Source organism: Chelonoidis abingdonii, chromosome 12 (assembly GCF_003597395.2).
Source record: "Chelonoidis abingdonii isolate Lonesome George chromosome 12, CheloAbing_2.0, whole genome shotgun sequence".
Lineage (NCBI taxonomy): Eukaryota > Metazoa > Chordata > Testudines > Testudinidae > Chelonoidis > Chelonoidis abingdonii.
In genome coordinates, this window is record NC_133780.1 from 7,988,512 (window position 1) to 8,004,122 (window position 15,611).

At 53.6% G+C, this 15,611-nt stretch overlaps 2 protein-coding genes across 5 annotated transcripts in view; one reads left to right on the plus strand and one right to left on the minus strand.

Moving 5' to 3' along the window:
• Positions 1-15,611, plus strand: part of LOC116827228 (uncharacterized) — a 423,640-nt gene that overhangs the window by 116,072 nt on the left and 291,957 nt on the right. The window lies entirely within an intron of this gene.
• LOC116825022 (uncharacterized) overlaps positions 1-15,611 on the minus strand; it is a 55,724-nt gene that overhangs the window by 15,327 nt on the left and 24,786 nt on the right. Inside the window, exons 2-5 of one of the 2 annotated variants that reach the window (XM_075071573.1) lie at positions 12,072-12,159; positions 11,419-11,545; positions 10,390-10,503; positions 5,558-10,019 (exon numbers count right to left, since the gene is read on the minus strand). In XM_075071573.1, the coding sequence (XP_074927674.1) occupies positions 8,401-10,019; positions 10,390-10,503; positions 11,419-11,545; positions 12,072-12,095 (1,884 nt within the window). In that variant the 5' untranslated portion in view covers positions 12,096-12,159 and the 3' untranslated portion in view covers positions 5,558-8,400. Of the gene's footprint in view, positions 1-5,557; positions 10,020-10,389; positions 10,504-11,418; positions 11,546-12,071; positions 12,160-15,611 lie in introns of those variants that run through there. The other variant, XM_075071574.1, reaches the window with a different exon arrangement.

Here is a 15,611-nt window from a genome sequence, read left to right on the forward strand (position 1 = left end):
CTGGACCACGCCTCGGGCCTGCTGCCTGGGTCCACGCGACAAACCCCACACGTTTCATCCCTGTCCAGCCCCCACCCCTGGGGCACCCACCGCCCCTGAGCAGGGGCAGCTCTCCACCCCTATGCGGCTCCTGCTAGCAAACCACAGGAACCAAATGTGAGGGCAAGAAGAGTTCCCGTGCAGATCCAGGCGGGGGGGAAAAGGGGGGGTTTCTATGGAAGACTTGTTGTCAGGCCTACCACTGGAATATGCATAAAGGCAGTATGCAACTTGACTGAAATCAGGCTAGCAGGGTCTCTGGGTAAACTTTGAGTGGAAAAGTACTGAAAGAAGCAGTTAATGATGCTCAAAAGGTTGGCCCAATGATAAATAGGCAGAAGAATGGGAACTCCCCTGGCATAATCCACCTTCTGCTGTTTTTAAAAAATGGTTCAATTAAAGGACCCTGAATAAGGAGCCCAGGTGTCCAGACTCTGCAGACCTCCTGTGAATTAACTCCCTGTTTCTTGTTTTTAATGTCTATTCCTAACCCCCTACATTCCTGCTCGTTATGATGTTAAGGCACCATTACTCACATAGATCAATTAGTGTTTTAGCAAAGAATATATAATGAAATAGTTTTGGTTTCTAGTGATAGCAAAAAGTAAATAATTTATGACGCGACGGAACTGTCGCTATAAAACTCTATGGTGGTTGTAGAAGTTAAGATGGTTCTCTTTGAAGATGAGCTTGCTCTTGTTGTCGTGTCACCTTCTTCAATAAAAAAGCTTTTTGTTCACGATTTGCTGGTGTTTGCCTGTCACCTCTTGCGGTCAGACAATTGAAACTGCCATTTTGGGGCAACCGGGGTTCCCCGACAGCTTGTGCGACTCTGCCGGGACTCGTCTGACCTCCGGTGTTGGGGTGATGGACACTGAGGCAACGCAGCGGCGCTCTCTCTGGGTTGAGGATGCTTTGCCCTGGTGATTCTGAATTCTCTGCAACGGTGATGGCGAGTTCCGTGAACCAGCTTCCAGACTCATGAAGAAAATCCAAGCAACGTTCCTACCTCGTTGAGTAGGCTTCAAGGTTGGGTTTCTAAGTTGAGTCCCAATGAGGTTTGCGCAGGATCTGGATCGTCTGGGTTAGAGTCCCAGTCCAGGTGTTCGAGTCCCTGGAGAGGTAAGCGAGCGCTCAGCGTGGGAAAGAGGGGTTAGAGTCCTTTTCTTTCTCGACGTAAGAAAAATGGGACAATTTGGCAGCAAATGCCCGGGGGACGCCCCGTTGTCTCTGATACTTAGAGATTGGAAAGAAATTTCTGGAACTGTTGATTTAGGTAAATCTAAAATGAGAAATTTATGTCAAATTCAATGGCCGGCCTTCACTGCTCATTTGTCCCCGACACTTGAATTGTTCCAGAGGATCCAGGGGTGAGGGGAGCCGAGACGCTGTGTGTGTGATTCGTTCTGGTAACAGACTGGCACAGGGAGCAGTTGGGCAGAGCTGGGCTCTTGTCTCCACCCCACACTCACTGGCTACCAGCCCTGGGCCGGAGCTCCCAGCTCTGCTCGCCTGGCTGGGGTCATGGAGCTGTCAGAGTTGTGGCACTGGGCTCCTCCTAGTCTAGACCAGGGGTGGCCAACCTGAGCCTGAGAAGGAGCCAGAATTTACCAATGTACATTGCCATTTGCCAAAGAGTCACAGTAATAAATCAGCAGGCCCCCCCCCCATCAGCTCCTGCCTCCACTCCCAGCACCTCCCACCCACCAGCAGACCCATCAATCAATACCTCTCCTTCCCTCCCCACACCTCCTGATCAGCTGGTTCATAGCGGTGCAGAAAGCTCTGGAGGGAGGGGAGGAGGGAGGGCATGGCAGGCTCAGGGGAAGGGGTGGAGAGGAGGCAGGGCCTGTGGCAGAGCCAGGGGTTGAGCAGTGAGCTCCCCCCAGACATTGGGAAAGTGGCAGTGGTACTTCCAGCCCCGGAGTTGATGCCTATAGAAGGAGCCACTTATTAACTTCTGAGGAGCCACACGTTGGCCACCTCTGGTCTAAATGAACCCATCCCTGGGCTCTATTTAAAACCCCTTCATGTCTGCCCCCTCCCAGGATCCCCTCTGCCCCTCTTCCGGCTGGCTCCCCTGTGTGGACACTGACTGCAGCTCCCCGTTCGGCACCTGGATGTCAGCAGCAAAGCTCCTGTTGCTCTGGGTTAGGGACTGGTGCTCTGCCCACTCAGGATAGTCCCCTGTTCAAGGGCAGCTCTGCTTTCAGTGGCACACCTGTGGGAGGTCCCCAGGCCCGCGGATTCGGCAGCTTGCCTTCGGGAGGTCTTCTGGTCTCGCAGCTTCGGCCTACCCGCTGCTGAATTGCCGCTGAATCCGCGGGACCGGCAGACCTCCCGCAGGCACGCCGCCGATGGCTGTCTGACTGCTGCCCTCGCAGGGACCGGCAGAGCACCCCATGTGGCTTGCTGCCTCAGGCACTTGCTTGGAGCGCTGGTGCCTGGAGCTGCTGCTGCCCCTATTCCCACCCTCTGTCATTTTCCACTTGTCACCAAAATCATCCACCTTCTCTTCATGGCCACCAAGACAATCCCCTGCAATGCTGGAATTGATCAGATGCAGCCATCAAAATAGACCAATGCCACTGAGGTAAGGGAAGGACCTCATTTTGCTAGGCCAAAAACAGATCAAGATATTAGCAGCACTCTTAGGCTATGGCTACTGATGCAGCCGTGCCACTGTATGCTCTCTCGCGCAGGGGTTCTCACCACAATTTTTTGGTAACCTCAGAGCACGGCCACTAACTTTTGCTGGTGGCCACTCTGACAATTTTTCCTAAAATACTTAATTAAGTTTAGGAAAAACAAACAAACATGCACATATCGATTCCCATATCCTGGTAATTTATTAATGTTGGGTTTGTTTTCACAGCAGACTTACACAAGCCCAGCAACCCCGGGGGACGAATTCAGCCCAGGATTGGAAGTAGGTAGGGCGGCAGCAGGGGCCAGCAGCGATGAAGGTGATGGTGGTTGTGGAGGAGGGTTGAGCCAGCGGGGGAGGGTTGAGCCCAGGACAGGAGCCCAAAGCTCCATGGCTTGAGCCTGCTGCCTGCCACCCGAAGGCTGAAGCCGGAAACCCAAGCCCCACCGCCCCCGACAAGATGGGAACTCACCCCAGCTGCTTCCTTCTCCAGCGTTGAAGGCTCCAGAAAGAGGCAGGGCTGAACCCCTGCTGGCAGCCCCACAGGAAGGGGCAGTTGCTTTGCAACCCCCATCCCCCATCACAGCCCAGGAGGCTGTGGCAGTAAATTATGTGAGTGAGAGAAACTCAAAAATAAAAATAAAATAAAAAAGCCTCCCCTGAAGCTCTGCTCTGAGCATGGGCAGAAGGTATAATAGGCCGCGGAGGCCGAGGTTGTGGTGATCCTGCCTATGCTCTGCCTCTTTCCACTGTGTTCCTCCTCTGGACGGCCTGGGCAGGCGGCTCGGACGGCTCAAGCTGCTCTTACTGGAAATTTGAGGAGGTGGGCAGGTGCCTTCCCCAGCCTTGTGGGAGGAACCACTGGACCCTGGGACCCAACTGAATTCAGGGGACAACTAAGGGATTACAGGGATGGGAGTGGGGGGTCATATGTTCAGAACTAGGGATCCAGAGGGGGACACTGGGAGAACCCCGGACAGCACCCACTGTGCCTCAAAGCTGTCTAGGGAGCCGGCAGGTGATGCCCAGAGGAACTCTGCCCGGATGCATGAGACAAGGGAGTAACTGATATAGGCCCCACAGTCGCAGAACGCCCCCTCGTCCAGCATCTTCCCCCTAGTATTGTAAATGGCCACATTGGTCAGTGCCAGGAAGATGTTGGCACCTCGTGACTTCATGGGGCCACGGACAGGGCGTGAATATGTAAAGAGGTGGGGGTAAAGTGCAGTCAGATCCTCAAGAGGAGGTTCTGGAGGAGCCAGAATAGGGGCTGCAACCTGACACATTCTAGATAGGCGTGTGCCAGGTTCTCCCTCACACTGCAAAAGAGACAGGTGTTGGGAATGTAGGTGAACCATACCAGCTACACACTTGTGCTCACAGCTCCATGGAGGAGCCTCCAACTGATATTCACGGCGGGCTGTGGAACCAGGCTGGACTATAGGCTGGCTCACTGGGGTTCCTAACCCTCTACAGTTGGTAGAAAGTCCTGCCACCTGGTATCCCGGCAGGACATGAGAGTGAGGAAGTGGGCCTAGTGGTCATGGCCACAACTCTGGACTGCCAAGGGGGTCAAGGGGAGGGGATCCCAGGCCCTCCCACTCTACCAGTCTCCGACCCAGGGCCCTTTTAGCTACCAGTAACCTGGCAACCAAAACTACTTAAGTCTGTCCTCTCTGGGCCTCTTCCTCTTGTCTCCCATCCTGGGGTCACCTCAGTCCAAGGCCTTTGCCTCATGGGAAAATCCAAATGCCGAGGAAGCAAGAGAGAGTTGCCACTGTCCAGGTCCTCAGAATACTTCCCTCTCTGCTCATCTAAGCGGAGGGCCCCTTTAGGCAGCTGCACCAGAGCCTTTAGGTTTCACGGTGCTCTGCTTGAGATGTGGACTGCAGGTCTGCTCATCTTCAGCACTGCTCCCAGCTCAGCTAATTTGCAGCCTTTTAATTCCTCCAACAGATGGAGAATTTGCTGCAGGTGTGGCAGGGCAGAGCTGGCTAAGCCCAAAACAATCCTTTAAGGCCTTGTTGCTCAGTGTAGAGCTGGTGCACCTCATCCCAAGGACACTTCAGAGGAGTTCACGGAAGAGGTTGTGCCTAGTGTTAACCTGCAAGGCAAAGTAAGGACTGGCAGAGCCCTGGGGAGTTTATGTGGGGAGCTAAAGGCTGGAGGTGACAGAACTGACACCCAGTTCAGCAGCAACACGTCCCCCTCTCACTGAGGCTGGGGGGTAACAAGGAGATTCACAGTCCAGGGCACCCTGAGAAAATGTCACAGCCGGAACCTGCAGTTTGTGGAGCTCAGGGATGGTAAAGTAACAGCTCCAAGGGGCTTAAAAAAACAAAAACAAAAACAAGAAAAGCCAGCTCTAGTGGTGGGGATTCCACAAGCTCCCTTGCAAGCTATTCCAGAGATCAAATACCCTTCTTGTTAGAACGTTTTCCTAATCTCTACTCTAAATCTCCCTCCCTGCAGCTTAACACCTTAGGGTCCTCCCTTCAGTGGCCATGGAGCACAACTGCTAACCAGTCTCTGTAGAATAGCCCTTAGCATGGCTGCAGACCATCCCCAGTCTGCTTTTCTCACGACTAAGAGACCCACTTCTTTTAGCCTCCCTCCACAGGTCGGGTTTTCTAAATCTTTGATCATTTTCTGTTCATCTCCTTGGGCCTCGATCCAATTTGTCCTCATCTTTCCTAAAGTGGGTGGTGCCCACAACTGGACACAGGACTCCAGCTGAGGCCTCCCCAGGGCCGAGCACAGCAGGACAACAACCTCCTACAACACTCACGTTAATACACTCCAGAATGATACCAGCCTTTTCCCCAGCTTCCCCTCCCCCACTCCATTATTCAAGACAAGGGACACTGGGAGATTGAGAAACTAAATTCTACTTTATTCTTTTCAAACCAAGAATTAAAAGCTAAATCCCAACCCCCTTCCCGCCCCATCCAATGCCCAGCTCAGCACATTGCTGCTCAAGCCACACATACACCCCAGGAAAAGAGGAACACATTAAAGCTGGTAGAAAAGCACTAACAATCCATGAGAGAGGCATTTGCCCGGCCTCCTCCTCTCAGCAATGGGGAGTCACCAACCCCTCTCCACATCAGTCCTCTTGGGGCTTCATTTGTAGCCCTTCAGAGTTCAAGGACGACTTCACCCAGCACTTGTAGGACATTTCCTCTCTCTCTGGGACATGTGCAGTGAGTTCACAGTTCTCAGACTCAGCTCTCTGGCTCGTAAGAGCAAACAGTGCCCTTTCAAGGCCCTGCCCACCGCCACCCACCCACCCTTCCTCTCCCCATCCTGACTGTATCTCACATCTTTGCAGGTATCAGGCAGTCACTTCCTTCCCCATTTCAGTCCCTGACTCCTGGAGTGCGTATCCAGCACTCACCAACATTGTTTTCCTAAGAGACACTGGTCATTTTCATTGTTCAAAGAAGAAGAAAATCTGATGTGAAAAGAAAATCAGTAAAGGCTATTGTGGCAAATTATCATTTCTCTTTTGAAGTCCCCCAGAAATCTGAGTTATATCCTGTCAAACTAATTTAATGTCAAATACATGACAGAACAGAATTCAACTAAAAGAGAAAAAAAGCCCACACTCCAGGGCGGGCTAGAAACCACTTTCCTGTTCATGAAGTGAAATCCCAGAGAATCCTAAAACTCAAATCTTGGGAACAAATTTGCCCATTTCCTGCTGATCAGGCTAAAGCTCCTTTCCTCTGCACCCCCGCATTATTTGACTGGTTACTGACAAAAGCTTTAGCATCATCGTCAAAAAAGAAAGAGGAAGAAAAGACAAACAACCAAAAACTTCCTATCTACAAATGATCTGGATTTGGCTGGAAAAACTCCAGATGCCACTTTACCAATAGACAGAGGCTGGGATTGAAGCTCAAACCATGCTTTGGGGTTCAATTCCCTCTTCAGGAATGTGACATTTTTGTCTCAAGCCCTCAGGGGCCTGACTGAGGATCAAAGGAATCAAAGCCTGATTCCTAAGCATGGTGGGGAAAGGACACTATGGTAAATGACACACGTGAAGGTGGAGGGGTAGAAAGGGAAAAGGATAAACTCTGCACGGCTTGGGCAGAGGTTGCTCTGTCAGAGAAGATGTGTGAAGCTGATGGGGGCGGGAGGGAGCTACTCCCCAGACCCATCTCATCCCCTTCAAATAATACAGAAGCGAAACCACCACATTATTTTGCTATCCCTCATCCAGCTCTTTTAATCTCTATTGAATGCTAGCGTAAAAGGGAGAAACAGCAAAAAAAAAAAAAAAAATTTACATGCTTTTCTGCATAATCTGGAGCAATGTGAAGATATCTGGGAATGAGACAATCTCACTGCAAAGGGGGGACTTAGTGACTCTAACAATCACTTTGCTAATGGGGGACTGGAATAAACTGCTCAGCATCAGTCTAGACTAGAAAAAGGGGTGGAGGAACAAAGGATACGCCCTAGCTAACCCCAACTACTTCTCCTGCCCTAGACAGACCCTCGGAGGCTGATATTATCACTCCCCATTTATTCCCTCTCTGGAAGGCACAGATTTGTCTCAGGTCACCCCGCAAGCTGCTGGCAGCGTTAGGAACAGAGCTTAGGTCTCCTGAGTCCCAGGCCAGTGCTCTGTCCACTAGGCAAGACTGCTTCCCTCCCACAGGCTGATGCTACTGTAGCAGAGGTGGGAAATCCAGACTGCCAACAAAAGGCCCTGTGGGAATCAGTCTCTGTTAATGGTGCTGTCTGAATCCAGCGGGGGCAGGGAGACGTGGCAGAGGGGTGAGTGATGAAGCAGCACCTTGCTACCCCTGTGCTCTCCCTCCCCTCTTATCCCATCATCCCCAAACACTCGATAGCCCCAGCACCCAAGCTCCCCCTGCTTCCCAGCTCTCCCAGCCCCAGCCCTTCAATCCCCAGTATCCTCCCCAGAACCCATCGCCCTGGTCCCTTTATGGTGGATCCCCCAGAGCCCAGCATCCTGGGGAATTTGGGGAGGGGAGGAGTTACCAGCCCCCAGTGACACTCCCCATACAGGAAAAGCTCCAGGTGAGTAGGGGAGCCCAGCCCAAGGGCTGGTGGAAGATGGGGGGTGGAGACAGGTGTGTAGACTGAAGATGGAGCCTGGCCCAAGTGTCCTTCTCATCTCCATGGCAGGGGGATCCCAGCTGCCAGGGGAAGGGACGGGGGGGGGGGGGAACTTCAGTCCGGCAGAGGGAGCGGCTGGAGAAGTTTCTCTCTCTCGCTTCCCCACCTGTGGCCCATCAGCTCAGCAGCCAGGGCTGCAGCAGGGGGGAGGGGCTGATCGAGGCTTCTCCTCCTTTGCCTGGGGTTTGCTTAGACCAGGCAGAGCCAGAGGGTCACTGACAGCTGATGCTCGGCTGCTGCTGGGTCCTCGACCCAGCGACGGGCAGCTGGATCCTTGGGAGCCAAACACCCCTGATGTGTGTGGGAACGAGGAAATGGGTTTGTCACCATGGCCAGCCCTGCTGTGTGGAGGAGTCTCTGATGTCCAACATTATGTTTGCTCCCCTTGGACCATGTCCCACACTGAGAACATCTCAGAGTTTTCTTCCTTGTTTAGATTTGCAGACGCCTGATACTCCGGGAACATCAAATTAACCTTCCCCCACATTCAGGGTCTCGCTGTTGTGTGGGTCACTGAAGTGTGAAGTCAAACTGAATCTTTTCCTGCACTCAAGCTATTCCTAGGGTCTCTCACCCTTCTGGATTCTCTCATGTTTGGTCAGCGCTGAGCTCTTATTGAAGCTTTCCCCACAGTCAAGGCATTTATAGTGCATCTTTCTGGTGTGGATTTCTCCATGTTTAGTAAGATTTGAGCGGTAACTGAAAGTTTTCCCGCACTCGTGGCATTTAAAGGGTCTCTCTCCTGTGTGGATTTTGCGATGTATACTAAGGGCTGAAGTTGAGATAAAACTTTTCTCACAGTCAAGGCATCCATAGGGTCTCTCTCCTGTGTGGGTTCGCTGATGTATAATAAGCGTTGCACTTTGACTAAAACTTTTCCCACATTCATGGCATTTAAAGGGTTTCTCTCCCGTGTGCACTCTCTGGTGTACAATAAGCCTTGAGTTGAGTACGAAGCTTTTCCCACAGCTGAAGCATTTATGGGGCCTCTCTCCCGTATGGATTCTCTGATGTCTAGTAAGTTTTATTCTGTCAGGGAAACTTTTCTCACAGTCAAGGCATTTATATGGTCTCTCTCCTGTATGTTCTCTCTGGTGTTCACTAAGCTTTGACTTCTGAATGAAGCTTTTCCCACAGTCAAAGCATTTATGGGGTCTCTCTCCTGTGTGGGTTTTCTGATGTGCATTAAGGGTTGATTTCACATTGAAACTTTTCCCACACTCTTGGCATTTATAGGGTCTTTCTCCGGTGTGGATTCTCCTATGTCTGGTAAGTGCTGAGTTCTCAATAAAACCTTTCCCACACTCAAGGCATTTATAGGGTCTCTCCCCTGTGTGGGTTCTCTCATGAGTTAAAAGCGCTGAGCTCTTACTAAAGCTTTTCCCACACTCATGGCATTCATAGGGGCTCTCGCCAGTGTGAGTTCTCTCATGTGCAATAAGTGTTGCATTCTGAATAAACCCTTTCCCACACTCAAGGCATTTATAAGGTCTCTCTCCTGTGTGGGTTCGCTGATGTGTAATAAGCAGTGAGTTATGATTAAAACTTTTCCCACACTCATGGCATTTAAAGGGTCTCTCTCCTGTGTGGGTGATCTCATGTCTAATAAGCTCTGAGCTCCGAATAAAACCTTTCCCACACTCACAGCATATATAGGGTCTCTCTCCTGTGTGTACTCTCTGGTGTACAGTAAGCCTTGACTTCTGTATGAAGCTCTTCCCACAGTCAAAGCATTTATAGGGTCTCTCTCCTGTATGCAGTCTCTGGTGTGTAGTAAAGCTTGACCTCTCACGGAAGCTCTTCCCACAGTCCAAGCATTCGTAGGGCTTCTCTCCTGTGTGGCTTCTTCGATGTGTAAGAAGGTTTTCACTGAAATGGAATCTTTTTCCACACTCAAGGCATCTGTAGGGCTTCTCTTCATTGTGACTTGTCTTCTGGATGGTGGTTTCCTTGGGATCCTTCCATCCTCCATCACATTCAGAGGATACATCCAGTTTCTTACTGGGATAGTTTCCCAGCTGCATTTCTGATCTGTGTCGATCTCCCCAGGCATTTCCCTGTTCCAAGCACTGGGAAAAATTCCCTTCAGTTCTGCTCAAAAACCTCTCCTGCGGTTCCACTTGCTCAGGACCTTCCTGCTGCTGATTCTCCTCTTTGTTCTCACTTGCTGTCCTATCACCTGCCGGGAGAGAGAGAATCCAGACAGGAGTCACTGCCTGTGTCAGGGAGAAGGGACAGAAAGAGGAATAGCAAAGAGGGAAAACACAACACTGTGACTGCTGGGGAGATGGAGACATTGGATTCAGCCTCCACATCCCACCCAAACACTCCCAGGGAAGGAAAGTCAAGGAGGAAATTCCTGACAGCTAACAGGATGGGTGGGAAGCCGTGACTGATATTTGCCTTGATGCTACGACATCTGCTGACTGCAGCCCTGATCTGGGTGAGATGGGGCAGAACTGGGGGCTCTTGCTCATGGCACATTTCACAGTCCCAGCTTTTTCCTTCACTCACCAGATGTTTCTGTCTCAGTTTCCCTGACTCCTCACCTGTGCGGGTGCCTTTCAGGCTCACACTTTCCTCAGAGGCCTGGAGATCCAGGACCCACGGCTCTTCCCCTCGTTCCAGCTGGGTGATCAGGTCAGGTTTGGGAACGGGGAATCCTGCTCAGGGGGTGAAATCAGGCAAAGTCAGGACGCATGGAGCATTGGTAGAGTATCTGTCACAAGGAACATTCCCTTAGATTAACCTGACCTTACATGGGACTGTGATAACTCAGACCCCTTGGGAGCAGCAGGGATTTGGGGGTGGGTGGTCTGTTTACCCCCTCACTAGGAGGTCTCAGGGTAGATGCTCTGGGGGACTTGCTGACAAACACACAGTTTGGGTGTTAAAACTCCTGCCTATTTCCAAGCCTGCAGCACTGAGAGCCCTCCCCACAGATGGAGCAAGGTGAACGGTGTGTGAAAGAGAAAAAAATACAGGCAGGACAATCCCCTGCTTCTGGCTTCTGGGCAGCTGGAGAGACGGGGATGAATTAGCCTGTCCATTAGCTTTCTGACTCACCTGTTCCCTTGAATGGGGTATGGAGACGCAAGTCTCTCTCACACTAGCATAGGCACCGAATTCCCCTCTTTTCCATGGGTGCTCAACCCTGCCTCTGCCTCTGGCCTTGCCTCGCCTCTTCCCACCCCTTCCTCGCCCCCATTTCAACCCCTTCCCCAAAGGCCTCGCCTCAATTCCGCCCCCATTCTAACTCCCTGCCCAAATCCCTGTCTCAGCCCCGCATCCTCCTGAGTGCGCCATGTTCCCATTCCTCCCCCGCCCCCCCCAAGTGTGCAAACTGCTGTTTGGGGTGGACATAGCACGCTCGGGGGAGGAGGAGGAGATAGGGCAGGGGAGCTTTGCTGTCATAGGGTGCGGAGCACCCAAGGAGTCGGGGCCTATGCACACTGGAGCTGTGAACTATGCGACTCTCCTCCTCCTCCTCCAATCTAACTGACCAGGGAAGATCCTGACTACAGTCAGATACGCAAACCTCACAGCTTCCAATAGCTGAGGCCACAGGAATCCCTTACCCAGCGAGGTCACCATCTCATGGTTCTCCTGCATGACGTCCCTGTAGAGGGCTCTCTGAGCGGGGTCCAGCAGAGCTCCCTGCCCCTGGGTGAAATACACAGCCACCTCCTCGAAGGTCACCGGCATCTGAAACAATAAGAGTCCCTCACTCAGCACCTGCTGCCCCAGCCACAATCTCAGTAGTCATAGGGGAGGAGACCCAGAAAAGCAGAATCCCGCCCCAACCCTGCCCAGAGCAAGAAGGCTTCAGGGGGTGGGAGAAGGTGAGAGCTCCTTGTCCCCCCAAGCACACAGAGCAGGGCAGGATCTTCTCATTTCCCACACGCCTGCCAGCCACAGGCTGATACGGGAAGCAGAGCTCTGAGCCAGGGACAGGGACAGAAATCCCGACAGCTTCTCCGCGTATTTCACAGCAGCCTCTGGCCAGTGGGGTCAGGCTCCAGCCCTGGGAGTCTGGTCAGTTTTCCCAGTCCTGCCCAGGGGGGTGCTTCCTGCTTCAGAAATGGGGAAATGTCCCTCCCTCTTCCCACACGCCAAAGGGCCTGTTCAGAAAATTAGGCTGCAAGTTGAACATGCCCCAGCGGGTTTATCACACCCTGTCCCCTCCCCCTCTACAGAAACTCCCCCCTGCAGCTCCCTGAAAATCCGCTACCTGAGCTGGCTCCATCACAGCCATGTCCCTTCCCCGTCCCCTGGAAGACGGGAGGATCTGGAGCGACACGTGGACATGATTCCTCAGCCTGTCAGGGCGAGAGGGGACATGGGAGAGGTTTCAGAAGGGCCTTGAGTCCATTTCACATCCCGATTCCCCCCAGGCTCTCTCCCTGCAGACAGACGCTCTGGACTCTGCCATGGTGGGAAAACCCTCAGTCACTTTATTACAACACAGGCCCAGGCCCTCCCACCAGCACTGAACCCCCTGAAACCCTATTTTAGCCCCCACCCCAACCCCCAGGACAGAGTCACTAAGACAAATGCTAGAGAAGAGCAGAATCAAATAAGCCACTTTGGGGGGTTCCCCCAACACAGGCCCTGAGGGCAGCACATCCCCCCAGCAGCGCGTGGACTAGGCAGATGCAGGATCTGGCTTCTCCTCTGTCAGCTCCTCCCTCTGTTCCCAGGAAAGTCAGTCTGCCCAGGGGTGATGCAGGGAATGGATCCGGGCAGGGCTGGGAACCTCCCTCCCCACTTCTTGCTCTTGCTGCCCCTTTCCGTCTCACCCCTCCCCTTCCTGTCTCCTTCCCTCCCCCTCTCCCTGGGAGAACTGGGGACTGTCCTGTTCCCATGGGCATTGGCTCTCCAGTGTGAGCTTGGCTGTTTCACTGAGGGCAGCAGATCGGGGACCCTCAGGCACATGGGAAGCTCCTCCCCCCCAGTACAAACTCATCAGCAGGTCCCTGAAAGGGGCCTTTTGTGCAAAGTCACTGTGTTGCCTGGCCCCAGCCCTTTCTCCCCGATCTCCCCATCACCTGCAGGCTCCGACTCAGGGGCTGGTGTGGGCAGAGCCCAAGGCTGCCCCAGGGGCTGGTTCCATCCACCAGAGAAAGCTGTGCTCCCCCACTCCACCCATTGGACACATAAGGGGGTTAACGAAGGTCTCCCCTTGGCAAAGACCCTGCTGTGGGGCGCAGTAGCTGCTCAGTCAAAATCAAAGTGCAGATCAAAATGCAGGAGGCAGCAGTAATTAACTCCCAGGCCCTAATATCATGGCTAAGGCCCCCTTAGTGTCACGGATATTTTTAGTAAAATTCATGGACAGGTCACGGGCTGTAAACAAAATTTCATGGCTCATGATCTGTCTATGACTCGTATTATATCCCGTACAAAATCTTGGGAGTGCTCGCGGGGGAGGGCATGGGTGCTGGGGAGAATGTGGCTGGTCAGGGGGATGGCCCGGGCGGGGGAGGGGAAACCATGGGTGCTGGGAGTCAGCGGCCGGGGAGCTTCGCGGGTGATCGGGGTGGCGGTCTAGGGGGCGCCGTGGGTGATTGGGTGGGAGCGGCCCAGGAACCCCAGTGGTGCTGGGGGTGGAGTTGGTAGGGCTCCCAGGCTCCCTACTCGGCTTCTCAGAAGCGTGACATCTCCCTCCCTAAGCTTCTAGCTTCCATGACCACCGTGACAAACTCGCAGCCTTAATCATGAGCAGACAGAGACAGACACCTGCCTCCTCTGCCTTAGCAGTAACCTGTCCCCCAACCCCTTATGAGGACAATTCAGCAGCATTTACCCACCTGGACTCACACCAGAACAGAACCAGAGAACCAGGTCGAACCAATATGCTTAACTGAACTGGAACCAGACTTAAAACATCATTTTTCCTCTTACTCAGTGAACCTGAATCTGAATTGAACTTGGAAAAAAATGGCTGCCAGTTGAAATAAAGTTTCAGCAATTTTTCAGCTCAATATTTGGCAATATAAAATAAAGCCTACTCTGATCTCACTCATTATAAAACAAGACACCAAAACAACACCCAGGCATGTGATTGCTACCAGAACGGCCTGTCCCAGTAGAAGAGAAGGGGGCAGCCCAAAGGAGCAGGGAGGGAGGGGAGAGAAGTGGGGGCTCCCTGTCCCAGAAGTTAACATTAACTCTTCAAGGCCAAGGAAAAAGGATGCTCAATTCTCCTTCCCCTTAGACAGGCCTCCTCTCACCCACCCCCACCCCTTGGGGCAGCTCCTCCCCCCATTGCCCCACCTGAGGCAGGCCCCATGCCCCAAATTCAGTTCCCCACTGAAGCAAGCCACAGGGCTCACTCCCTACCCCCCTCTCCACTTCTGGGGATCGCCTGGGAACTGAACCGGAACCGAACACACCGACTGCCACTGAACCCGAACCAAACCCCAATTCTGCTCCTTGCGGCTCTCAGTGACTATGGTTGGACACCGAATCCTGCGCAGAAATCAGACCAGCCCCTGTTCAGCGCTGTCAGCCCAGGAGTCAGACCCCCCGCCCCCCCAAAATAAGGAAATTATCTTTAAACACAAATATGAAATTGGAAGCTGGGAGTGTGCGTGGAGGGACTCTGAGTGGACATTTGCCTGGTAAATTCTCAGCCCTTTGGGTAAAACTTCTGCCCGCGCCTATCTCTGGGTGACCAACTTTTCTAAAGGCAAAAGTGAGACACATGCAGGAACCTCACCCCTCCTCTCCCCAAGGCCGCACCCCCTGCTCCGCCTTTCCTCTGAGGTCCTGCCCCCTGGCCAGACTCGAGTCTGGACCGTGCTAACACCTGCACACGGAGCCAGGCTACTGCAGGGAGCCCCGGACCCTCCACCTGCCCTGGGCAGGGGGCTGGATTGCCGAATAGGGTGACCAGGTCTCTGATTTTGGACCAGAACACTTTGTCGAAAAGGGATCCTGGAGGCTCCACTCAACACCACTAACTGGCGGTAGACTGGTGATGGGGCTGGCAGGCTCCCAACCAGCCTCCATGCCACACAGCTTTGGACAAGCAGCCAGCATGTCCGGCTCCTAGGCTTAGGGACGGCCAGGGGGTTCTGCGCACTGCCCCCACCTCCCACCCGCAGGCGCAGCTCCCAGTGGCCAGCCGGGTCAGGGCAGGGGACGAACTAGCCCCACTCGCGATTGCTCAGCAGGCGGCTGTTAAGAGATCAAGGCATGCACCTCTCCCGCTGCTGCTGGCCCTCTTCTGCTCGCGCTGCTCTTGTGGCTGGGCTCCAGCTGTGGCACCTACCCCTGCACTGACCCTTGCGCCTTGGGGAAGTTTTTAACTTAAACTGGTAGAAATAAGCGTAGAGGGTCTTGCGGGTCCCCGCCTCTGTACCCTTGAGTTCAGAGTGGTGAGGGAACCCTGACACCCCTCCTCCGGCCTGCACGCCCCCTTCCCACACACCCTCTCCTGCCCCCAAACTCCCTCCCAGAGCCTGCATCCCTCACCCCCTCCTACACCCTCCCCTCCTGCCGCAGCCTGCACAAATCATCAAAACTCCATCCCAGCACCTGCATCCTCCATTCCAGCCTCGTTCCCATCAGCCCCATAGTCCCCCCTCTGCCCCCCGATCACCCTGCATCGCCCCATCCTCCCTTCAGTGCAACCACCGCCCCTGCCCCATCCTGCCCCTCTTTCCGCCTCCTGCCCCCGATCTCACACACCCTGTTCCCCCCTCAATTCCCCCGATCTTCAGCCCCCTCCCGGCTCCGCCCCCACACCCCCACCGGCTCCCCCCCC